The 24,728-nt window shown below is 56.5% G+C and overlaps 1 protein-coding gene across 2 annotated transcripts in view; it reads right to left on the reverse strand.

Moving 5' to 3' along the window:
• The window catches only part of CUEDC1 (CUE domain containing 1), a 74,401-nt gene continuing 49,673 nt past the window's right edge, over window positions 1-24,728 (reverse strand). The window contains exons 2-11 of one of the 2 annotated variants that reach the window (XM_070226378.1): window positions 18,455-19,096; window positions 14,203-14,330; window positions 8,997-9,123; window positions 8,117-8,309; window positions 7,165-7,248; window positions 5,266-5,337; window positions 4,337-4,430; window positions 3,536-3,594; window positions 2,622-2,692; window positions 1-388 (exon numbers count right to left, since the gene is read on the reverse strand). In XM_070226378.1, coding sequence (XP_070082479.1) covers window positions 2,625-2,692; window positions 3,536-3,594; window positions 4,337-4,430; window positions 5,266-5,337; window positions 7,165-7,248; window positions 8,117-8,309; window positions 8,997-9,123; window positions 14,203-14,330; window positions 18,455-18,781 — 1,152 coding nt within the window. In that variant the 5' untranslated portion in view covers window positions 18,782-19,096 and the 3' untranslated portion in view covers window positions 1-388; window positions 2,622-2,624. Of the gene's footprint in view, window positions 389-2,621; window positions 2,693-3,535; window positions 3,595-4,336; window positions 4,431-5,265; window positions 5,338-7,164; window positions 7,249-8,104; window positions 8,310-8,996; window positions 9,124-14,202; window positions 14,331-18,454; window positions 19,097-24,728 lie in introns of those variants that run through there. The other variant, XM_023652860.2, reaches the window with a different exon arrangement.

A 24,728-nucleotide genomic window follows, 5' to 3' on the forward strand; every position in this document is an offset into this window, starting at 1 on the left:
TGGTAGGGTCATCCTGCCCTTTCGGGCACTCCAATTTTTGCCTGTTTTCTGGGACTTTTTTTTTTTTTTTTTTAAGAAGGAGGGTTGGAGGTTGGATCCTGCATTTCCACTCATTGCCCATAGAACAGCCTGGCTACAAAAGGGGCTGTCGATGGCTGCCGCCCCCCAGGTCCTTCATCCAGTCACAGCACACAGCTCCGAAGTTCCAAGTCCCATGGAAAGTGGCAGTGGCAGTGGCTGGGCTGGACTGTGGCCGGAGAATCCCTGGGCCTCGGCACTCAAGCACCATCGGTCCAGCTGCAGCTGGCTCTTCAGCTGGGGGCTGGTTTTGCTCTCCGGCTGCCTCTGCCGGGTCAGATCTTCTCCGGCAAGGAGGAACTGCTGGCATCTGGTAGGGAAAAAGGATGGAAGAAGTCTTTTTCAGTGGAGCCCAGGGGTGTTTCCTCATCACTGGTTCCTGGCAAGAGGGGTTTAGGCAGAAGCTACCAAAGAAAGGAGCCCTCTCTTTCCTCCAAGGACTCTGTGTCAGCCTTGGCACTCTGCCTGGGGTCACCTCCCCCCAGTCCAAGCTCCTAGAAACAGCAGGGACTCTGGCAGCTAGAGATGGAGTGGGGAAGCTGGAATTCCAGGTGGCAGAAGCTGTCTGGGAAGGGCTGAGAGGTGGGGCACTGGCTGGTCCGTTCTGGTACAGTGGCAGCTCAGCTGCGCTAGACCAAGGGCATCTGTAGGGGCAGAAAAGTAAACTGAGTTCAGAACTTGGTGGGCCCTACACCAGGCTGAGGAGTTCATATGCCTTTACTCAGAAGCCCCATTCTGAGAGCAAGGAAGAAATGGAAGTAAAGCATAGGGTGACGGGGTGAGCAGAGGAGGGACGGTGAGGAGCCCAGCCACTGTCAGCCAGCTGATGAGTCTCCCAGGGCAGTGATGGAAGGAATAAGGAAGAGAACTGAAACGGGGAAGTCAGGACGACTGTCTGGCTTTCAGTGAGTTGACATCCAGGGCTCAAAAGACAATCATGGGTGCAGCTGGGGATACAGAGCAGACTTGGAGGACTGACTGAGATGGCAGTTCACATTCTGGAGCCAACTGCACAGAAGTATTGCTGATGCTGTAAAAGAGGGTGGTGGCACCGCTAACGAGAGAGGGCAGTGAGAAGACTTTGGACAGGGTCAAGGGCAGAGCTGCGGGGAGAGCCCGGATTGAGGGAGTGGAGGAGCATCCAGAAAGCACACAGGAATAAACAGCAGAGAGCAAGGAGGCGCAGGATTCCTGGGGCCACAGGAGCCAAAGGAGGGCAGTCTCCAGATGATGGGTATGGTGTGCAGAAGAGAGCACCAGAGGATGCAGAGCAGCAAAAGGCCCTGGCGCTGGTGGGTGCCTTTCTTGAGTCAATCTGGGAGTGAGGGAAGGACTGCCAGCCTGCAATGGGTGAAGGAGGATGCTACCTTTTTGCAAGTTGGATGTTGAAGGAAAATATCGAGGACTCTTGGTTTTTAAGAGGGGGAGGAGGAGGATGTAGATTTGAGGAAAGAGCTGGAAAGGGAAACGCTGGAAGACTCAGGAGTGAAATAAATGATGAGCCAAGTCCTGATATGGGGTGGCTTTGGGCTGGATACATTTTCCCCAGGGACCAGTGGGAAGGAGATGGCAGCAACCCTGAGGGGGAGGGGGAGCCTGTCTCCTGGCTGGCTTTATGTGAGCATTCCAGAGAAGTGAGAAGCGTGGGTGTAGCTCCTCGGGTGAAAAAAGCCTGAGAGAACAGAAGGGATCTGGAAGTGTCTGGTGGAAGATGTGGCAAGGAGTCAACAGAGGTGACGTGATGGCCAGCGCCCAGGCTGAGGAGAGAGGGCACTTGTATCCTCCCTGGCTGTGTCCTCAGTGCCCTGGTTTATCTCACCTCCATTACAAGTATCCTGAGGGTAGCAAATATTTCTCCATAGTCTGAAAGAGGGCTGTACCTGCCACACTGTCAGCTCAAGAAAGCACTGTAGATGCTGACCACTGGGATCAGGACAGCGGCTGGGGGAAGGGCCAGCTGGAAGCTTCCTGATGGGGGGAGGGGCTGGAGAAGGGACAAGTGTGACTGAGTCCTGGAGGAGGTGTTGACATTGCCTGTTTCTCCCCCGGGGATGCACAGGAAGAGGAGGAAAGCAGCCTGGGGGCCCAGGGCTGCAGCCAGAACCAGAGCTGCCTTGAGAGGGGCGATTGCCACCCGACCCAAGCAGGCAATGGGAGAGTTCTGTGTGTGCACACCCGGGTGAAGCCATCTCAGCTTGTCTTAAATTGTCTCCTTAGTGTGCTGTGTGTGTCCTGGACTGTCTTCTCAACTGGGCTGTAAACTATTCAAGGTCAAAGCTGATTTTTTTTTTTTTCCTGTTCCCAGCATCTGGCATAGGCAGGTGTGATTATCTTCTGTCAAATGAATAAATAATCAAGTCAAAGAAACGCAAAGCCTAGTTTGCATGCAGAGAAGCCCGCATCCCCTGCCACAACTATGAAGGAAGAAACCCAGGGCCTGCGCTAACCAGTTGCCTGAGCCCAATGCTGCTAGACCCCGGGAAGCCCCCTGGCGTGTGGGGCCCGGCAGGCCCGGCCCGAGGCCGCTGTGGCTCAGGCCTTACCTCTTACTGTCTTTCCCTTACGGCTTCCTCCACCTTGGGCGCCTCCTGTTGCCTTCCCCGGAAGTCTTCATCTGAAAGGCAGAGAGAAGCTGCCTCATCATCCACCCTGCAGAGCCTCGCGCCAGCATGTCCCCCAAGCTGGGCAAGAAAGCTGACCCAACTCTCTCCATGCCCTCTCTTTGCTGGTGCACATGCTGATCCCAGGGGGTGATACGTGGGTCTGGTGAGAGGCAGCAGGGCACTGTGGGGGTTAGGACAGCTGGGTGCTGGCCTGGCTCCATGACTGAGCTCTGAGATTTTCAACAAGTTCTTCCCTTGGTTTCCTCGTCTATAAAATGGGATGGGGAAGTTGGACTATCCAGATGACCTCCAAGGCCCTTCCAGCCCTTGCTTCTGGATGCCTCCTGACCACCAAAGGGCCCCTCTGCTCTGAGGCATGAGGCTCAGGGTCTGGCTGTGGGCTTGGTAGGGTCCAAGGCAGCCTCTTCTGGCCTGTGTAGCCTTTGGGAGGGGCCGGATGATCGCTGACAGACCTCTGGGCCCAGAGACTGAACCTGCCTAGTGCTTGGCTCTCAAGGTGAGGCCCCTCCATGTGGATAGGGCTGTCTGTCCCCTCACATTCCAGAGAATATTCCCCAGAAACAGCACGTGGTACTTTGCGCTCCAGATAGAGATCTAGTGGAGGTGTGGCTGGGGCCCCCTGTCAGGGGCAGAAGGAAGGGAGAGGCAATATGGACCAAGTGGGAGGACCCATTTCTTTAGGTCACCTGCCCAGCAACCCTTGACATGTCCCCCAGATTAAGTGCTCCCTCCCCAACAAGTTGGGTCCACTTATGCAATATCCAGGCCCTCCTCATGGACAGCCACCCATCACAGGCAACTTAGAGCTCAAGCTTCCCACTCCCCCGCCTCACCACACGTGTGGCCCTCCACGTCGTCCAGGAGATTGGCTGTTGACACTGCAGCCCCCAGCCTGCCCGGCCATTCAGGAAAACTTTCCAGGGATGGGTGGGCACTGCCATAGTCTTCCCACTCCCTGCCCCTAGCCCTCCACCACCCACTCCAAGCTCAGGAGGCTTCTGCCATACCAGCCTTATCCCCCAGCCTCCCAATGCCTCCCCCAGCCTCCTTTTCTTGGGCTCAACTGAGCAGCCAGGTCCTGACTCTCTCACTCCACTCCCATCCTGGGGACAGAGAAGCGACTTTCTCCCTGTTCTTTGGCTGTTCAGCTTCTGATATCCTGGGGCCCTGTTTGACGAGCATGGATGGGAGTCTGAGTAAAAATGTGGAAAACCTTATTTTACTTAAGGAACTGAAAGTCAGGGCAAAAATGCTTGAGATGAGGAGGTGGAAAGATCTGTCGATGAGCTACACTAGAGAAATGAGGGAAAGGTTTGCTGATTCTGATCGGAGAGCAAGTTTTCTCCCAAGATGCAGTTTACTCCAGACAAAAAGTTGAAAAGTTGTAGGACAACTTCTGAGCCTACAGAAGGAAGACAGCAGACGCTGGCCCACTCCCCAGGCCTGGTCGTGGAGGGCGAGATTGGCACTGAGAGAGGGGGCAGCAGATTCGCAGCAGGGCTCACGGAGGAGAGGAGAGGGCCTCAGAGCCTGGTCCGACTCCTGGGGGAGGGTGCAGCCTCAGGGAGCCCAGCCCACTGCCTCGGTGCCCTTAGCGTCCCCCACCCCTCCCAGTGCCAGGCTGGAAAGGATACGACTGATGCTTCGACAAGTGTTTCCTCTTTGACTTCCTCATCTTGGTCTTCTCCGAGAAGGCCCTGGCCAGTTCAAACAGCTTCCTCCGGGTGGCTGGGGGCAGACAGACCTGTGAGCCAGCAGCCTGGGCACTAGGTAGCTGCCCCCCAAGGCTGGGGCAGGCCCCCCAGGGTGGGGGCAGGTGGGCAGGCTGGCTTGGGAACCCAGGGAGCAGGTGACGTGACAGGAATTGGGGACACGGGCCAGGCTCGTGCCCCGGGGCAAGGAGGCTGCCATCCTGGGTCGGCCTGCAGGGGCAGCAGAGGCCATGGAGAGCCAGACCAGGGACCGTGGCTGGCAGCCAGAGATCCGGGTATTCCTATCCAGCTACAACAGACAACGACACATCTTGGCTTTCTTTCCTGCCGCCTTCCCGCTCCCCTTGCCACCTCCTGAGTTGGTTCTGGGATTTCCAAAACTAATCCAAGATTTTCCCTGAAATGGAGCCTGAAAGGATGGCAGGTTCATTCACACATGGTTGTGTGTCAGGCGGGGGGCTAGGGGGCGGGAGTTGGTTTGGGATGGCCCGTTGGGACTTTGTGGGACCGCCCGCAGAAAGTGGGCTTAGTGAAGGCCTCCCCGCTGGATCAGGCCCAGCCAAGCCCCTTCAAGCCATAGAGAACACTAAAAGGGGGGTTGGGGGTGGAGGGCAGCACATTATTCTTCTGCAGACAGCTGGCTCGAGAGGATTTAAAACTTAATTTGTATCCAGACTCAGCTGCAGAGGGAAGTGAGGCAGGAAGGCTGAGGGAGCCAGCCTGCGATTAAAATGTCACTTCGGTTCACCAAGAGTCAGCTGCATTAAAAATTCTGGGTGGCTCCCTCCCTCCCATGAGGCCCCAGGGCCTGTCTTAGAAGAGTTGGGGAGGGGGACATCAGCTTGACTCACATTTTCCCATGTGTTTCAACTTGTCCCTGAATAAGGCATCTTCAGACACAGCGGGGTTGGCGTCGCCGGTTCCTGGAAGGGGGAGACACCTCTGAGGGCCAGGAAGCGAGGAAGGGTGGCGGCCCAAGGCCTCAGGAAGTGGGTCAGGGCTGTCCCCGCAGGACAGGGGTTCAGCCGTACCCTTCCATCTGAGGGAGGAAGCAAAGAGCAGGCTTCTTCCCTGACCAGGAGGGAGCTCAAAGCAAGGATGATGCTCGGAGTTCGAGGAGCATTTCTTTTCCCACCCGAGCCTCGCTTTCCCCCTCTGTAGAAAGAGGGACAGTCCTGTGGTCAGCTGTGTGTGCAGAGAAGCCACTCACATGGGCTCCAGGCTCTGCTTCTCTGACCAACTCCCTGTTCCATGAAGTCGCATTGGTAGCTTGAAATCAGCCGTGATGGGAGTATTTACACCACGGAAGTCACCAGACACGGAGCACTGGGGCTTCCCCTGCACCCCGACCCACTGTTAAACATTCACCAGCACGAGGCTGCCTGGTCTGCATCCCTACATGGTGGGAGAGTTAATGAGGGGGATGGAAGGAAGGTGTGGGGCACAGAGCAGGCCCTCGCCTGCCCCTGGCGATTCCTGTCCCCTTCCTTCCAGGGCCAGCCCCCTCCATTACTGCCCCGAGGCAGAGCTTCTGCCTTGTTAGACAATGAGTGAGAATGAGAATGGGGCTGGTCCCCAAGTCCGAACCCAGTCAGTCACCCAGTGTCCCCGCTCACTCAGCACCCATTCGGGTCTCTCTCTGCTCTTCTAAAGCCCCTGCTCTCCACCCAGCAACTCAGCTAATCCCGAGTCACCTTGCCTGCTAAGTCCCCTGTGAGTCATTCTGATCCATCTCAGCAGCCCTGGTGTCTACAGTTAATTCAGGATCAAGGACAAGAGGCTGTCCTTAAAATCCCCAGATGCACTTCTGGTGGGGCCTAGGCTCCCAGCCCGCTGCTTATGAATCAGTTCCACGGGATTTTCTCTCCTCGAGCCAGGATCAGCTGAGCTCCTCATCCTTCTGTTCCCCCACCCTCACTCCACCGTGCCATGTAAGGTCTGTTTGGGGCTGATTCGTTCTCTGAGGCAGGCAGCCTGTGTGTGTGTGAAGGGCACTGACTGACTAGGGGCCACTATGCACACGTATAGGCAGAGACCAGATGGCGAGTGTGAAACCCGGGCCTTTCTGGACCTCTCGGCCCCACGTTCCCAACTCCAGCTCAACCCTCATCTATGCATCTCAACAGCCTGCTGTCGACCCCTGACCCTGTTTTGATGCAATTCTTGCTTCTCACCATCTTGTACATGAAGCTCAAAATTCTCTTCCTCCAACACTAGGGCAGGGCCTTGCCCACGGCAGATATTCCCCAGATACTGAGCGAATGAATGAGGGAACCCTCCCCAGAGGCATCCTGCCCTTCTCCTCGCCATGTGCTTGCTATCGTCAACGAGTGTGTCCTCAGCTTTGCTGGTCCACTCTACCTATTTCTTGGATGTAGCTCCTGCATTCCCCACAAGACCCTCAGCTCCCCAGGGCAGAGACCAAGCTGTCTAAGTCTCCCAGTCCCTCCCACCCCATGGGACATTATACGGTGTGATGTGTGTCCCCTTCTTGCCCATGCTCCAGTCACCTCTAAGGAGTCAGCCAGCCTCCTGCCAATCCCAGCGGTGGGCTCGAGCGCCAGCTGAGTAGGTAAGAACCCAGGGCTGCTAAGAGGAGGGACCTCTCACTCCGGGGAGAGTGTGGTAGGGGCAGAACCTCCCCTCAAGCTTATTTCCTCCTTTTACCCCCAAACTCCAAATACACAGAGCACAGCCGGGTGTGGGCCCCTACACCCTCCAGGCTTCTCCCCCAGGAAGGGCACAGTTACCTGGGGCAGGAGATGGAAAGCCAAAGTCGTTGCCCACAGCTGTGCTGCTGGATTTGGATTTCTGGGACTCGTATTTCAATCGATCTGGAAAAGGACCACATTCCGGGCAGGGAAATTAGTTCCTGGGCTGAGACACAGGACAGTGTTGGAGGGCAAATCCCCACAGTCGCACACGAGCACACAGAAAATATGTGCACACACAAGCGATGTCATAGAAACTACTGCCCTGACGAGCACCTGGGATGTCAGAATGTCAGAGTTAGAAGGACCCTCAGGGGCCCTATAGCCCAGCCCCTCCTTTAAATGGAAAGGCCCCGAGCCCTGCAGCACCTTTGCTGCAGAGCTAGGGCCAGCCTTCTCCCTGCACACCTTGCTCCCTCGCCCCCCGCTGTCAGTCACACATACGCACACACACACACACACACAAATATACACACACTGTGACCCTCACAAGACAGACCCCCCCACAGCTCTCTCACTGTACCCCACCCCAAACACACTCCCATCCTGAAGGGGAAAGGCAGCCAGGCTGGAGAGCAGGGTTCCAGGCCCAAAGACAACCCAAACCCCCCAAAAACTCAAGAGTCCCAGCTCCAATGTCTGCTTAAACCCCTGGACACAGTCACTCTGTTCCTGGAGCTCCAGACACGTCATGCCAAGGCCAGTACCTGGCACAGAGCAGATGTGCAGGGGGAAGGAGAGAGCCTAAGGGGACATACCCCTGCTTCTCTGAGTCCCAGGGGAAGCAGAAGGGGTGGCTGGTGACTCGGGGCCCCGTTGGCGGCATTCTGGGGTTCCCACAAGGATAACTTGGGGAGAACTGTGTCTCAACAGGACAAAGGCCACCCTTAGTCTCCAGTTCAGTGCCCCTTCTGAGCCCCAAGGCTAAAGCCAACACCAACTGCCTTCTTCAGCCAGAAGAGTGGCCGCGGCGCCCCACCCGGTGCGCCACCTCTCTCCAGGGCGAGGAGGAAGTCGCGGTTGCGCTGCAGCTCCTTCATGAACTCCTCGTTCTGCAGGAAGAGCGCGACCCTCTCGTCCTCCAGGTACTGCTTCCAGCGGCTCTCCTGGTCCCGGGGCCCAGGTCCGGCTGCAGGGGGTAGGCCTCCCTCTCCGCTCACGGGCTTGGAGCCCCCGAGGTTACCCTGAGGAGGGGAGCAAGCATGCTGAATGGCTACCCACAAACATCCATGCACACCTGGGTGTACACACGTCCCTTCCCAGGATCCTCTAGCCTCACCCTGCGGCCTGCACCTCCTAGCGGGAGCTAGTCGTCAGCCAAAATCCAACTGCACAGGCCAGAGCTCTCTCTGCTGGGGAAGCAGCAAGGACTTAAAAGTTGTTTTTCCTGCCCCTTGGACCACCCCATCCCTTCATCTACAACCTGGACAGTCCTGAAAAGTGACCTGCAAATAGCTCAACAGCCAACACATGGATTCCCAAACTCAAAACTCTGCCTGTACTCAGGTTGAGACCCCCGCTCCTGCCAAGGCCCCTTGGGACATACCAGCATCTGGGGAGAAGCCCTCTGGCCCTTTCCCAGGGCAGGGAAGGAAGGTGCTGCCACCCTGTGCTGTTGGTTGCCCCCATGCCCACCTCCCTCCAGCCAGGGGCGATGGTGCAGCCAGAGAGTCTTCAGGGCTGTCACCTCCCAACAGGAGACCTCTAGACCCAGACAGAATGGGCCTTTTGGTTCAGTATTCTTTCCCTGCAAACCCGGGGCAACAGAAATAGCTCAGCCTGGGCTTAACCATCAGGAAGTGAAACTGGCTAGCACAAACCATGTGGGCAAGCAGAGACGCTGACAGGCAGGTGGGAGGCAGCCCCCTTACCTGTATGCTATCCAGCTGCTGGGGCAGGATGCGGAGAAAGTCATCGGGGAGGTTGCCCAGCAGTGGTGGGTTCCAGTTTCGATAGCGCCTCTGGCTCAAAGGGGGTCCAGAGCCCAGGACATCGATGCTGGGGGGTGAGAGGAGACAACGAGGAGGGAAGTCAGGCCCACACACAGGTGTCCCTGCCCATCGCACCAGGATCCTGCTCAGAATGGGGCTCGGCTCTGAAGCTTCCCATGGCCTCCCCTGCCTCCAGGACAAAGGCCCGGTGCTCCAGCTCATCTTCTCAATCAGGCCTGGCTGACCCCAGCCCCTGGCCCCTGGCCTGGGTTCCTGCTGCACCCGAGTTCCACCCATCTCCAACCGCTCAGTGCCCTCAAGGTCCCGAGGCCTAGAGCCCTCTCTGCCCATGGTGCTCATGGCACTCACATTGGGCACTGTGGCCTGAGAAGTCGATGTTTATGAGAGTCCTCTAAAGACAGCAGGGGTCATAGCCTTTCGTCCTTATATCCTAGCACCCGGCACAGTGAGCTCATGGCTGATGAATAACAGGTAATATGAATAGACCCATAAGCCACCAACAGGACAGCCTGCCCAAATGTTGGTTTGCTGGGGTGGGGGAACAGGGGGACGCCAGGATCCCTAGAGAGAGTAGAGCGGATCCAGGCTCCAGTTCTGGCTCAGCCACCAGCCAGGAGGGTGGTCCTGGGCAAGACCCTGCTCTGGGCTGGGGCTCAGTTTCCTCATCTAGAAACTGCTGCCTCTCTGCCGACGCAGGTGGGAGCCCCTCAGGAGGCTGTGCGGAACGGCGTTCTGAAAAGGCACACTGCCGCGTGGGAGTGCGAGGGGTCTGTGTCCAGGGGGCACTCAGGAGCCACTCTTCAGAGGTAAGGTGCCCCGGAGGGGTCTGGGCCCGGGCAGCGGCCGCCGGCGAGGTGGGAGGAGAGGCGGAGAGGCGGTGGCACACGCCCTGCCTGACCCCCAGGCTGCAGGCCTGCCTTCCCGGGCCTGAGGGCAGCCTGGGGCCCGGCCAGGAGCTCCCCACAGCTCCTGGGCAGCCTGCAGCGTGGCAACCGCAGGACACGTGTTCTGCTGAATCAGGGAAATGACACACACAGAAGGCAGCCGAGGGCCGGGGGCGGTGGGGGCCACTCTCGCTCTCGGCCTGGCTTTGATTTGGCCTCCAGCTCCAGGAATCCCGCCCGCCCCCTCACTGGAGGGGAGCTTTTCCGGGCTGCCGCTGACTATGGAAATAACTTCCTTTCCTTTTCTATTTTGGGCGGGTGGCCTGGCGGGGGCGAGGGGGAGGGACGGGGGCGGCAGCAGACGGGCTAACAAGCTGCTAAGAGCACGGTGGGAGCGCAGCGCACGCAGACTGGAGCCAAGGGAAACCCGGCGCGCCCCGCCCACCCTCTCGCGGTACCGATGAGGGAATGGTCCCCAGAAGAGCTTGCATCACAACCCGGGACTCTGATTCCTGGGCAAATTTCTCTCTACATCACTCTGCCGCCTTCCGTGACTCTTGGAAGCTGCGTTTTTCTCCAAGGGCCTGAGGGCAGGCGAGGGGATGCCCAGCTCTCAGGGACTTGCAGACCAGCACGGAGAATTCTCTCAGGGTCACCACCCTTCCTCGGGCTTCAGGGTCTTCGTCTGGGACACGGGTGCCCACTCCAACTCAGCCACACCCAGAGCCACCCAGCAGAGCTTCACGGGGAGAGCCCCGGTATTGCATTTGGACGCCTCCAGCCATTTGTTACTGAGAACCCAAGTGGGGAGTGGGACAAGGATCGGAAGGCCCCGTCCTCAGCCAAGTTCCCCTTGCTGCTGGGCCCGTGGTCCTGGAGGAAGGACAACCCCAGCCCCCTCCCGGCCCCTTGCCTTGGCACCAGGCGGAGATGAGGTCAGCCCGCAGCTGCGAGAGCCAGGGGGGCCCCCCCGGAGCCCAGGCGGCCCAGGCAACTCCATTGTGGTCGGAAAGGAATGTCAGAAATGAGCTGAGAGGCAAATAAAAAACTTCCAAGGCTGTAATTTCAGCGGAAAAACAGCAGGTGGCCCGTGCGGAGGGGCACCTCTGAGTTTCAGAGCCGGTCTTCCATTCAGCAGATGGAGGGAAGGACAGGCTGGGGGAGGGGAAGGAGAGAGAAGGCTGGGGAGGCTCTGCGGCCCAGAGCCTCTGCCCCTGGACCCCAAAACTAGAACTTCACACCCCATCAGAGCCCCAGGTTTACCACGGGACATCAGACCCCAGAAGGATTTCAGAGACAAACCTTCCAGGCAGGACTTTTGGTAAAGACTGGACAGTGAGGTGCAAATGGGGTCAGGCCCTGTCTCGGGGTCCACAGATCATCCAGGCAAACCCTGGGCCCAGGGACCCTGGCTTTCCAGGCACACTCCCCTGGGATCACCCTGCCTCTCTGTGTCCCCGTGGGGCACGCTCCCAAACTCGGCCCATCTGCAGTCTCACAGGCACCCCAGTGACTGGAGGTGGCAGAAGGGTACCAGGCCATTCCTCCCTGAACCCCCTACTCAAATCTGATCTCCCCCAGTAGCCAGAGGAGATTCCAAAACACTAACCTGGTCACATCACTCTCTAGTTTAACCTGCTGGCTGCAGGATAAGGTCAAACTCCTTGGAGGACCCACGAGGCCCCCCATGATCTACTGGCCTCTTCAGCCTCACCAGCCATTCCATACTTCCTGGAGCACCCCAGGTGGTCCCCTCTTTCCTGCCTCCAGGCCTTTGCACATGCTGTCTCCTTTGCCTGGAACGCCCTCCTTCTTCACCAGGTCACAGCTTGGACCTCACTTCCTCTAGGCTGCCTTGCCTGTGTCTATGCCTCCCCCAGACTCTGATCTCCTTGGAGGCTCCTTGGTATTCAACCCAATGAATACAAGGTCCCTGTGTTCATCTCCACATCACACATATTGCAGGTGACTCAATAAATGCTGGAAATGAACGTCCTGGATGGAGAGACTGAGTGAGGCCCTGGAAGTGGCTTGGGGTGGATCTGGGCCAAGCAGGGCCATCCTGGGGTAAAGAGGCATGTGCTCAGAGGCTGGCCCTGCCTCTTGTGAACACTGGTCTCTGAGGGGAGCCTCACCACTGGTCTCAATGTTCAATGTTAGAGCTGACCTCCGAGGCCAGCCAAGCAGCCCTGGGGTAGAAGGAGCAGTAAACCATTGATGGCAGGTCTGGGCCATACCTGGACTGCACTAAGTGCTCCACACACAACATCTCATTCAATCCTCCCAACAGTGCTGAGGCAGGGATTAGTATTCCCATTTCACAGATGAGGCAAATGAAGCTCAGAGAGGTTTAGCAGTGAGCCAACGGCCACACAGCAAAGGTACCTAAAGAATCAGAAGTTAGGCAGCTGAAGGAAGGGGATGGGGAGAGTACTCTGCTTCTGTCTGACTCACAACTCAAGTTTTCTTCCTACATCCACCCCCAGCCCAGCAAAGCCTTCATTTCTGAGTCAGGCCCCTGAACCTCAGGCAAGGGCAATAACTTGTCCAAAGTCACAGGCTGTGAACGAGGCCTCCTGAGCCTAGGTCTAGTGCTGAGGTCACCTTGCCCCCAACTGGAGCTCCCATCACTGGGTGCACTCCCCCTGCCCAAGGCCCCACCCCAGCCACAGCAGCTGAACACCCAGCCAGAGGGGAGTAAGGATGTGGCCAGCGTAGCCAGGCCAGGTTTACACTGGGATTCTGTCTCTTACAGCCTCAGTTTTCCCTCCTGAAAAATAGGCAGAACTATTCTGCCTAACAGAAACTGAGGTTTTTGTAAAAATATCTTAGGATATTAAAAACATAAGTCAAAGGAAAACCATTTGGCCCTGGGCTCTGTGACCCATTCCGGCCGCAAGTCCTGCCAAGGCCTCATCCAGACCCACCCACTCACTCCCTGCCTCCCACTATTACCATGACAGCCTCCTGGTGCCACCTGTGATAAAGGAAGGACCCCCCCCCCAGCTCTGCTCCTGTCCCTGCCTTGAAACACTGCCCCTCCCCCGCTCCCCCCATAACTTTGGGGCCTCCTTTAGCTCCCGGAGCTGCAAGCACAGAGACTTGTCTCCTTAGGCATGTGAAGGACACAGCAGTGAAGAGCACTGGCTTTGGAGTCAGAATGATCTCGGTTAAATCCCAGCTCTGAGGTCTTGGGGAAGTTACGAGACCTCTCGGAGGCTAGGATTCCTCCACTGGAAAGTGGGGATGACCACAGTGCCTCCCTCGCAAGTTGTTAGGTGATTGGAATGTGCTGGTGTAGATCCAGGACCTCGAACATTTCTGGCATTCGAAGGCGCTTTGTAAATCGTAGCTGTTCTTCTGACCTACGCCTGGATGACAACAGCATCCTCCACTGCCCCTGTCTGGGGCTCCCAAGATCCCCAGAAGGAAGGAGCCACTGGAACAAGCCCCCTGACCCATCATTACCACCCCCGGCCAGAGTCATTCGAAGGAACAGTGGCTCGAGGACAAAGAGGCACCCGGGCTCCTGCAGCCCCACCACAAACAGGGGGCACAGGAAGCCAGCACCTCAGAGACCCATGGGAACTGGCTGGCAACCAGCTTCACTTTAAACTTCCAAATTACAGAGTCCCTGACCTGGAAGAAGTCTCTGGGGACCTAGCAGTCTATTTGCCTGCCTCTAGCTGTCCAACTATCCCAGAAGAAGAGACTTGCTCCCATTGCTTAAAAATCCTCCCGGCATCTCTAGACCAGGGATGGCAAATAGATACCATTCCATCAATTACTGATGACTGTTGGGAGTGCTGTGTTGAGGAGGATTCTGAGGTTCCGTCTCGAGTCAGCAGGAAAGAGTACAGTGATCAATCAGTACTGTTTGCGTGGGCTCGAGAGGGGAAGTGTCAGTACACGTTCCATGAGTTTGTCATTCCCACTCTGCATGTCCCTTAACTCTAAGCTCCCGGAAAGCAGAGGCCGAGCCTTATTGTATTGAACTCAGTGTCCTGTAAGGTGTTCAGCACCTAGAGTGGGAATTTAGTGAACCTTTATTCTTGCGATCCTTACATTTTGAAAGTTCTCCTTGTTATCTAGCTAAAATGTCTCTTGCTGCAATAGAAGTCTTTTTTTGGTGTAATAATATACTGAGGGGTCCAGGCAAGTTTCCCACTGTGTTTGTATTCAACCCCAACCCCGATCCCCTTCTCCACCGCCCTGCGCTCTGAAAGGAGGTGGACTCTCACCGGGGAGGCGGGGTGGGGGGGGCCAGAGGGTAAGGCCTGTCGAACATGTGCATGTGGTAGGCCGGTGGGGAGTACACAGGGGGCGGCTCTTCATCGGAGCTATCAGGTTCCAAAGTCCTTTCCAGGATCTAGATCAGAGGCAATAAAGAAAGAAATATTAACAATCCTTCCTTGAATGTCAGTAACATTCAGATGAAATCAAGCATGGCCGAGGAGGTGCAGCGCGGGAACTCTGCGTTGCTGGGGAGCGTGTAAACTGATACAACCACCACTTTGCGCAACGCTTTCGGCTTTATAAACTAAAGCCAAACGCACGGCTACCTCTGCCACTACGATTCCAACACACGCAACAGACATGAAAGCGCACGTCCCCAGAAGAATGTTCGGAGCAGCATTACCCATCCAAAGGAGGTTCCGAAACAGGCCAGACAAAGCACAGTGATAGAAGCAGAGCCATGTGACCTCTGTGGGGTGGGGAAGGCTGCAGGGGGCACAAGGGTCTCCAGGCTCTGTAGATGCTGCTTCTTGACCTAGGTGCTGCTGAAACTTCACTGAGCTGCACACTTATGATGCGTGGACTCTTCTGGACATGGGTTATTTTTGCTAAATAACTTTAACGTCGTTCATACCCTCTCTCAAAGCACGTCCGTGTCGATTATCTCACCTTAACCTCAAATGACTTAGCAGGGAGGATGTGGATCGTCCGCCCCATTTCACAGATGAAGAACCTGAGGCCTAGGCTGACTAAGTGGCATGGCAAAAGCCATACACTGTTTTCAGAACTGAGTCTTCTACTTGGACATGGTCTTGCATCAAGGGTCCCTCCCTGCGGCACGATGCCTGCACACCCAGACGGGATCCTCAGGGCGGACAGTGGCCAGGGGAGAGGCCAGGGGCGTGCCCAGGATGCCTGCTCTCCCTCCTACACTCCTTTCTTCATCCAGATGCTAGAAAGAGGGGCAGGAAGAGGCCAAGGCTGGGCAAAGGCTTGGGTTCCTGCTACACAGACTGACCTGGACCCTTCCCCAGAGGACCACAGAGGAGTCTGGGGCAGAAGGCGGCCATTGACCAGGAGATCCCAGGTCACACGCACTTCAACCAGCCTACAGCTTAGCCTCCTGCTCCCCTCTCCTCTCCTCCCCAGCTCTGTTTCCATCTCCTCCAAGACCAAAGAACATGGGAAGGGCTCAGAGGCGGTCAGTCAGCCCCAAAATCCCCAAGCCCCATGATGCTTTAACCCCAAATGAGTTTGCAGAAGTCACTGCTAACCCACTCCTGCTTCTGCCTCTGCAAGCCTGGGCTGCACTGGCACATGCCTGGCCTGAGCCCAGCCATGCCCAGGCACCTGGGGATGCACAGGGACACCTGCAAGGGACACTCGCAGGAGTGAGCATGCGCATGAGTGCACACACATATACACACACACACATACTGCCACATTCTGTGTACACACAGCCAGCCTGACCTAAGGAGGCCTCCCGCCCTGGAATGCACTAACGTTCTTTCCTTTGAGGCGGAAAGTATTTAAACAGATGCTTTGCAGAAAAAGAAGAGTGTAGCTGCTTTGCTGGCCACTGCTCTGTTTACCCCAAATTTCCACAAGAAAAAAAAAACATCGCGATAAGCTCCACTCCTGTTCTTTGGCGAGCCCGGGACAGCACCGGGGGACAGCGGTCCAGGCTGAGCCTCTGCTCCCTCAGCGGCTGGCCTGGCCTGTCCCCACTGAGGCTGGTCTGAGTGAGTTGGAGGGGAGAGCTCGGTAGGAATTGTTTCCAGAAGGAAGCTTCTCAGCATTCCCTGCGTCTGTGGCCTGTAGCAGTGGGCCCCCCAGACTCAGGGAGATCATTCTCCGAGGCGGCACCAGAAAGCCCCCTCCCCTCTCAGCTCCTCAGCGTGGCCTCCTGGGGCTGCACGAACCAGACGTTCATCAGAGGCTCCTGGAGCAGAACAGGGAAACGCCAAGGGGCCAGGCGGCGGGCCAGGCACGCTTGGGAAAGGCTGATCCCACTTCTCTGGGCAGAGTACCCTCAGCCATGCTCTGGCCTCCTCCAGCCTCTCTCCCCCCAATTCCACCAGCCACAATGAGGTGGTTCTTCTGGCTCTAAAGGTGCTGAAGTTGTCAGCTCTGCAGCCTCCTGACTTAACTCAGTGTGGGTGATGGATGCCTGCCAGGTGCTCTCGGGGCCAGGGTCTGGGCCATTTATCTGACAGGAGATATTTCTCCGTGGCAAGGATACCCCTTAGGCCAGCCCACCATCCATCAGCCCCCAGAGAGGGGGCTTTTTCCAGTCAGCAGTTATTGTCATTCCAGCTGCTGCTCATAAATTTTCCAAAGCACTTTCCGCTGGCTCAGGAACTGCCTGCCGATGGGCCCAGGCGGAGCTCTAAAGGTGGGGGGCTGGGGAACAGCCGAGGAGGGGTGCTGAGAAGGGGCTCAATCTGGAGAGCAAAATTCTTAGGGAAACAGAAGCACACACAGTGCGGGCCCATCTAGCGGATGGTGCAGCCTTGTGGAGATTCACAGGCTGTGGGTGCCGGGGACAAAGGAGGAAATATCTTACCTGCCAGACTGTCAGAACAAATGAGACTGTAGAAAGGGTCAGAGTTCACAGAGAACTTTCCTTCCAGCTCACATTTAAAGTATGTATCTGCAAACACACACACACACACACACTCTCACACTCACACCTTCTTTTCACATAGAGGATCTGGTTTTTCCAAAACTCCCTCCACTGGCTAATCCAGGCAGATCACAGGAGTGGTCTTCCAGGAAAAGGGACTAAAAGCTGTGCAAAGACAGCAGCAACACTTATTCATTTAACAAACACTCCCTGAGTGCCTGCTACGTGCCAGTAGTGTCCTGGGTGCTGCAAGTGAAATAGGGATGAGCCAGATGTCACGGCCCACAGAGCTGCTCCTCTACCTGGAGAGAGAAATCTCAGGCAGCACCCACTAAGAGAGGAGGATCAAGTGGGCTCTGACCTGCAGGATGACTCTGATTGATGGAGAGCGGCTGCCTGCAGGGCTGTGTTGAGAAGGACTCTGAGGCCACATTGGGTCTAGGTTTTCTCACTGTAAATAAGGGTAATAATGATGCCACCTCACAAAGTTCGTGAGGATTAGAAAGAGACGATACACCTAAAGCTTGTAGGAGGGTGCCTGGCGCAGGATGCGACTCAGTGAAGAGCAGAGTTAAACCCCTTCTGCTGGCTCCTTCCATCTTCATGTCCCAGACGCCCCTGCAGGCAGGAACCCTCGCACTGAAAGATTCTGTGTCCCTTCTGTGCCCAGCACCGCAGGTCCCGTGGAGACTAGGGGTCCAAACGTGTGCTGAACTCTGAGATGGGGCCAGGGAGGACTGGCCACGGCCAGCAGGTGGGCCTGGATGCAGTGGGGTGGTGACTTCTCCCCCAGCCACCTCCCCAGAGAGAGGAGAGAACCTCTTGGGTGGCGCTCACTACCGCCTCCATCACCCCATGATCAGAGGACTTTAGCTAGCTAGTCTGATCCATCGCTCTCCTCCGTGGCTCCTCATGCCCTGGGGATACAGCCCCACTGTTTCCGAGCAGCCTTGTCAACCTCCCGGTACCTGCTGACTCTAGGAATCTAACAGAGGCTCCTGCTGCCAGTTCCCTAACTACTCATGCTCTATTTCACCTCTGAGCCTTTTCACAAGCTGTTCCCTATGCCTGCACACCCTTCCCCTCATTCTTCACTCTTCCTTTGGGTCTCAGCTTAGGCATCTTTTCCTCTCTGCTGCTTCCATTTCTCCCATCATAGCACTCACCACTCAGGACTGGGATTGCCTGACTCTTGCCTCTAGTCCCCACTGGACCGTGAGCTCTGTGAGGGCAGAGACTGTGTTTCTGTCTTGGCCAAAGTGGATACCCAGAGGTTTGAGAGGAGCCTTTCTTGAAAAATACAGACTAGAGGGCTCCAGCCTGGAACTGGGATTCAGTGTTGGGGTGGGGCCCAGGTGTCTACATTTTTAACAAGCTCCTTGATTCAGATGACCCCTGACCTAGAGTCTAGTACTGTGCCTGGCACACCACTGAGTTGGTGCTCAGTGTTTGTTGAATGACTGCATGATTTCTGCCCATAAAATAAGTCCACTGACTGACTTGGGTACAGTTTCTCTGGGAGAAATAAGGCTGCTTGCTAGTTAGAACCCAGACAGGGGTATAACCTAAGGCCGCTAAGAGGTCCTAACAGTTGTTGGAGCTCCTGGTGAATTCCCGGGCCGCGCCCCTACCTCCGCGGGGATGCTGTCCTCCGAGTCGGAGCTGTCCTCGTAGACGCTGCCGCCCCCGGCCTCCAGGTTCATCTGCAGCAGCTGGTCGATGGTGGCGTCCACCGCGCCGCTGTTGGCGCGCAGCACGCACTCGATGATGTCGTAATCCATATTGGGGAACATGGTCTTGAAGTCGTCCATGGCCTGGTTGAACTCGAGGCGGCGCACCTGGCGCGCGGGCCGGCTGTTGTTGAGCTCCTGCGCGGCGGCCGCGGCGCTGCCCTCGGCCCCGCGCGCCCCGCCGCCCCCGCCGCCGCCGCTGCTGCTCCGGCGGAACAGGCTGGTCATCCTGCCGAGCCGCTGCGGGAGAATGTTTCCAGGCGGCCCGAGCCCCTTCCCCCGGGGCCGCTCCCTGCGCCGTCGCCCTCGCTCGGCGGGGCGGGTCGGGAAGCTCACTCCCGCGTCTCCCCCGGGGCGGCCAGGCGGGAACCGCACGCGCGAGGTCCCTGGGTCAGGAGACTAGGGCGCGGGGCCACTGGCGGCCCTCGGCGAGTGGTCTTCGCGGGGCGGCGGCATCCGGGCCTGGGCCGGGTGGGGCTTCACGGCTGGTCATCCACACCCCCGGGGCATCCTGGGGCCGGCTCCACGGACGGACGGTCCCACCTGAAACCAGGGGAAACAGAGTCAGGGGCACAATGCAATCAACTTGAGCTCAGGGGGATTAGGGCGACCCCTGCCCCGGGGGAACTGCTGCTTTCTGCTCTCTCTCCAGCTGCAGCCAGAGTTCTCTCCTAACACAGGAGAGCTACCAGCCAGCAAGGGCTTACTCTGGGCCAGGCACCATCTAAGTGTTCTGTGTGGGCTAACACCTGACACGGCCATGAAGCAGGTGCTAGTATCCCCATTATGCAGATGGGAAAACTGAGGCTTAGACGCTGAGGAAGTGGAGGAGTTGGGATTTGAACCCAGGACTGTGGCCCGCAAGCCACTGGTCTCAACCAATACACACACTGCCAAGGACCCCTGAGGACCTGGTTGGGGCAGAAGGGGCTCTCTATAGGCCATGTACTGCCCCTCTGGTCTCCAGCCACATCCAGCCCCTGCTTTCCTCATCTCCCCACATCACAGTCCCAACATCATGGTGCCACCATCATGGCGTCCCATGTGTGCAGAGCTCCAGGAAATCAGCGGCAGGGAACCTGCAGCCCACACAGAACAGGACATGGAAGTGACCACCAAGGTCGCACTGCTGTTAGTGCATCAACTGAGAGTTGAATGTGTCCAAAAACAGCAAGTTCTGACTTTCTCATGCTTATTCCAAGATTACAGTAATTTTGCTAATTGTAGAAAAGTAGCAGCTTTATTTTAAGGGACTGTTCCATCAAAGGACGTTCTTAAGTTTGATGAAACGGGTGCAAACCTGTTTTCCCTTTTCTGGGACTTGGGGTCTTAATCTTAACAGCCGATAGAGCAAAGTTGGTGTGAGCAAATCAACGGGATGGTCTTCCTTGCCGTGATCTCAGCAGTCAAATAACAGATGACGTAAGGAAGACCAGACCAGCAGGGTGCGGAAGGTGCGGTGGACGTGCCAGCTCTCACCCCGGGGCCAGAGAACCCATCGTTACCACTGATTCCCTCTGTCCCTTTAGGTCAGCCCCCTCAGAGGTAAAATGGGACCTCATTTTACTGTCCCCCAGTGCCCCAGAGCCACCATGCTGAGTTCTTATCTCCTTCAAACCTCCATCTCCTTAGGGGGACGTGGAAAGTGTCCAGGGCTCCTGTTCTGGGCCTTGCTGGGTGGCTGTCTGCCTCGTCCGAGGGAGGCAGGCCCTCTTCAAGAACAGGACACGAGAAGCACGTGGGCCCCAGGCGGCCTCCGGACACTGATGTTACAGGACAATAATCTCCTCCCACCCCCAGAGAAAATCTGCTAACACTCTGGTGTAGGGAGATCTAGATGCTTTTTCTGTGCATATACTGCCATATGTCGGAATTTATTTTACTGAAATGTGATCAAACCATAAATTCTACTATGCAATTTGTTTCTTCCACTTAATAATTTATTGTAGCCATCTTCCCGTGTCAGAACATATAGATCTACTTCATCGTTGTTAATGCCTGAGTAGTATTCTTTGACTGGGTGAAGTATGATTTACTGTCTAACCTCCTCCACCCCATCTCTTCCCAGATGAGGAAGTCACAGCCCAGAGAGGCCAAAGCCATTTCCCAAGGAGACAGAGAGGGGTGACCTCAAATGATCAGTCCAAGAATTTTGTTATGAGAATCAACACGGGAAGGTGGCCAAGTATGACACAGCCTCCCTCAGCTGGCTTTAGACACCCAGCTCCCCACCTCCACGCCTCCCACCGCTCCCGACACGCTGGAAGGTTGAGGATGCTGCTCGACTCTGTCCCAACCCCTCCGAGGCGCGGTTCCACCCCGGCAGCTGCTTTTATGCTGTGTTCAGGAGACCTGCCCTGAGGCCTCTAACGAGGACCTCAGGGCCAGAAGTCCCCAGAAGCCAGTGCCCCGGGCTGCCATCTGCTGTCCTGGTGTCGTCAGACACAGGGGTCAGCGCCTTGTGCTAAGGCCTCTGGAGTCAAGACGCCTTCTCCCTGCCCCTCAAGTAATTTAGTAAGAGAGATTGAGGGACCCAGCTCTCACTTTGCCAAGGGCAGTCCCTTGGAGAAGGAAGCCAGGACCCCATCCACCCTTGGCAGAGGAAGAAGGAAGATGATGAGGCCATCATTTCCCCCATTAACAGCCCTCTTTAGGGGTCCCTCGGGCTCTGAGCCTCTCTGACTGTTGGGAAGCCCCAGAGAGGCATTCTCTCACTCCTGCCATTTATAGTAAATGCCCTGTTTCAGACTCAGGCTGCAATTCCTGCTCCGCCAGGCCCAGCTGGGGGACCTCATACAAGTCTCCTCTCCCCACTGTGCCCAATGCCCTCACCTATCGTATGGGGCTTCAATGAGAATTAAACAAGATAATCGTCAGCACCGTGCCTGGAACATGGTTAGCAGCTCGACTGTTGTTGCCCCTACCCCAGAAGGCTGGCCAAGAGCCAGGAGCAGTTGGTATACTAGCCAGGCTGCTACCCGGAGTGGATGGGGCGGGGGCTCCAGGAGATGCTCCCCCAGCATCTGGATGTCAACTCCTGGAATTCCTTCAGCCCTCTGCTGACCTGGGCAGCTGGATCAGACATCGCAGCTCAAGCAGCCTCTTCCTACCCCAGGTGCAAAGCCTTGAGAACTAGCATTTTGTGTGTGTGCTGCGACATATAAACAGCTGACAACTTGAAGGCGGCCGCACACCCTGTTCCACATTACAGATGAAGAAATGAGACCCAAGACCAGGAGGGAGTTGCCCAAGGTCACAGAGCCAGGGGTGGCAAAGTCTAGACTTTTCCATCAAAGGGCAGTTCTGTGGGTGAGGAGAAACAGTGATGAGAAACGCAGACAAACAGGACTCAATGTACAGAAATACCATTTTCACTTGATCTGCAAGGACTCACAGACTCCCGAAAGCCAGGCTGCCTATAATTAGCACCAGGTGGGGCTGTGGGGGCCCCCACTTCTCACAGGACCGTCCCTCTCCCCCTCGCTGAACTCAGGTGCAGAGTCTGCGGCCAGGGCTGAGGTGTGACTAGTGTGGCTGGGAGCAGAGAGAAAGACTGTCCTTGGGGTCAGAGTCATCCGCACCACCCTGCCTTTTGCAACCAGCACAGCTCAAATGAAAAGCAATTTAAAACACATGAAAGAATTAAGGCAGGCAACTTAGGTTTATGAACTTGTGCCAGGCGCTTTCACATTTAATCTTTATTACAACTCTGGAGATAGATGTTATTGTCTCCATTTTATAGCTGTGGAAACCAGTTCAGAGAAGTTAGGTAACTTCTGCAAAGTCACACAGCCAATATGTAGAGAGGCCAGAATTAGGAAACCCACTTCCTAAGAGCCAAAAATGCCAAGTCAGGCTTACAGGGCTAGGAGCCAAGGAGCCTCAGAAATGCAGCCACGTGTGCCCCAGGCTCAGGAGACTGGGCACAGCATAGCTGACTCGCCAGCAGAGGAAATGTGACCCAGACAGCACTGGGGGAGGGAGGGGAGGAAGGGTGTCTGTTGGCTCTGCCCTAGAGCCCTCTCTGTGACCTTGAGGAAACCACTCCACCTCTCTGAACCCCAGCTGCTGGGCGCGGGCAGGGAAACAGAGGGAAATAACCCCTGACAGTCTTCTGAAAAAGGAGGCGAATTAAACCCGCTGAGCCCATTAGGCGTCTTGGAGGCCGACTCAAAGGTTCTCCTGAACTCACAGCTGTGAGCAAGCTGGGGATTGGGAAGCAGAACCCCACACCTGTCCTCCCCCAGGTCCCAGGGAGCCAGACCTTCCACCTCCCCAGAAAGGAATCCAGGCCTGGCAGGGCGGCAAATGGCCAACCTTCACTCCAGGCTGAGCAGACAGCCAAGGCCTGAGTCACTCCCGGCCTGGCCCAGGAGGTAGGCATGCTGCGTCGTTCTCCTGACCTTGCTCAAGGTCATCCCCGCCAGTCTCCTGCAGGGCCAGGTGGGCCCCACATGGGGGATGTGAGAGCCCAGGAGCCAGAGGCCCAAGTTCCCATTCTGACTGGGCCAAGTGAGGCTGTGTGACTTGGAGAAGTTCCCTCACTTCTCTGAACCTCAGCTTCCTCGTTTGTCCAAACAGGGATAATACGGACCTGGAAGGGGTGTTGTGCTAGAACTTATTCAGGCACCTGGAGCATAGTAAGCACCCAATGAGACCGGTTGGCGTGGCCTCGGGCACAGGCCTTGGCTCTTTTCTTGGGCTGCACTCACGCCCAGAGAGATCTTATCCAGTCCCATGGCTTTAAATACCGTCTATACACTGGATACTGGCTCCCAAGTTTCTCTTGCCCTGAGGTCTCCTGGGAACACGCCCTTCACCTCCACACATCCGACCTGCTGCCTCCACTGGGACAGCCAAAGGCAGCTCCTCCATTGTAACAGGTCATCCAACTTCACGGTTCCATCCAGCCGCGACCTGCTCCTTCTCACCTTCTCCACCTCTGTTAATGGCGACTCCAAGTGGCTCTGGCCAAAGCCAGGAGTCGTCCTGAGTGCCTGCGTTCTCTTACACCCCACATCCCAACGCAGCAACTCCAGTCTTCTCCATCTTCAAAATGATTCCAGAATCTGGCCACTCCTCGCCACCTCCACTGCTGCCACCCTTGCCTGTCTCCCTGCCTCCCTCATTGTCTCCCCCATGAGACTACTCATCACAGGGATCACGTCGTTCCTCTGCTCCAAACCCCCCATCGCATTCTATGTCCTCAAAACACAACCCAGAGCTTTACTGTGGCCCACTAGGCTCCACATGGTCCTGCCCGTGCCACCTCTCTGACTTTGCCGTCAAACCATGCACACACACAGACCCTCACTCTCTGCCCGCCTCACTCTCTCCAGCCATCCTGGTTCCTCGCTAGTCCACCCACAAGCCACACACGCTCCCATCCAGGGGCTTCTGAAGCTATTCTTTCCACTGTCTGCCATGTTCTTGTCCCAAATATCCTCAGGGCTCCTTCCGTCCCCTCCTTCTGGTCCCTACTCAAGCATCAACATATCAGAGAGGCAATACCACGCACCCCATCTGCCAGCGTTCCCTGACCCTTTACCCTGCTTTGTTTTCCTCATCAAACAGACCACCTGAGAGATTATATACTTCATTGTCATTGACCGTCTTCCGCACTAGAATGTAAGCTCCATGCGGACAAGGTCTTTGCTTTAGTCACTGTAGTGCCCCAGGGTCTAAAGCAGTGCCCGGCACTGTCTGTGGACATTTGTAACATGGGTAAGCAAAGAGAGAAGGAACACAGTAACTGCGGGCTGTCTTCCCCTCCCTTCCTCCTCGGGTTCACAGCAAGTGGAGGGGTGGAGGGGGCCGTTTAGTTTCTCCTCTGTGTTCTCAGTCCTCACAGCAAGCTGTCATTATACAGGGCCATGCATTACTATCCCGCTTCACAGACGAAGCGACCAAGGCCAAGGCGGTCAGTGATGTGGTTAGGGTCCCATGAATCTTCTGCTGCCTGGCCTCAGGGCCCCCTCCCTGGCACACAAGGTTGATGGCAGGCTGGTTCCCTTTCTAAGCCAGCGTCAGCTCCAGAGGGCAGGAGGTCGACCCCCTCTGAGATCTGACTTGACCTTCCACTGCCCCCAGGAGGACAAAGACCCAACTCTGAAAGGTGGGGTTAGAACAGGAGGCCTCAGGAGAAAGTGTGGGGCCAGGAGGCTAGAGGTCCCAA

The sequence above is a fragment of the Equus caballus genome, chromosome 11 (genome assembly GCF_041296265.1).
Source record: "Equus caballus isolate H_3958 breed thoroughbred chromosome 11, TB-T2T, whole genome shotgun sequence".
NCBI classification, from domain to species: domain Eukaryota; kingdom Metazoa; phylum Chordata; class Mammalia; order Perissodactyla; family Equidae; genus Equus; species Equus caballus.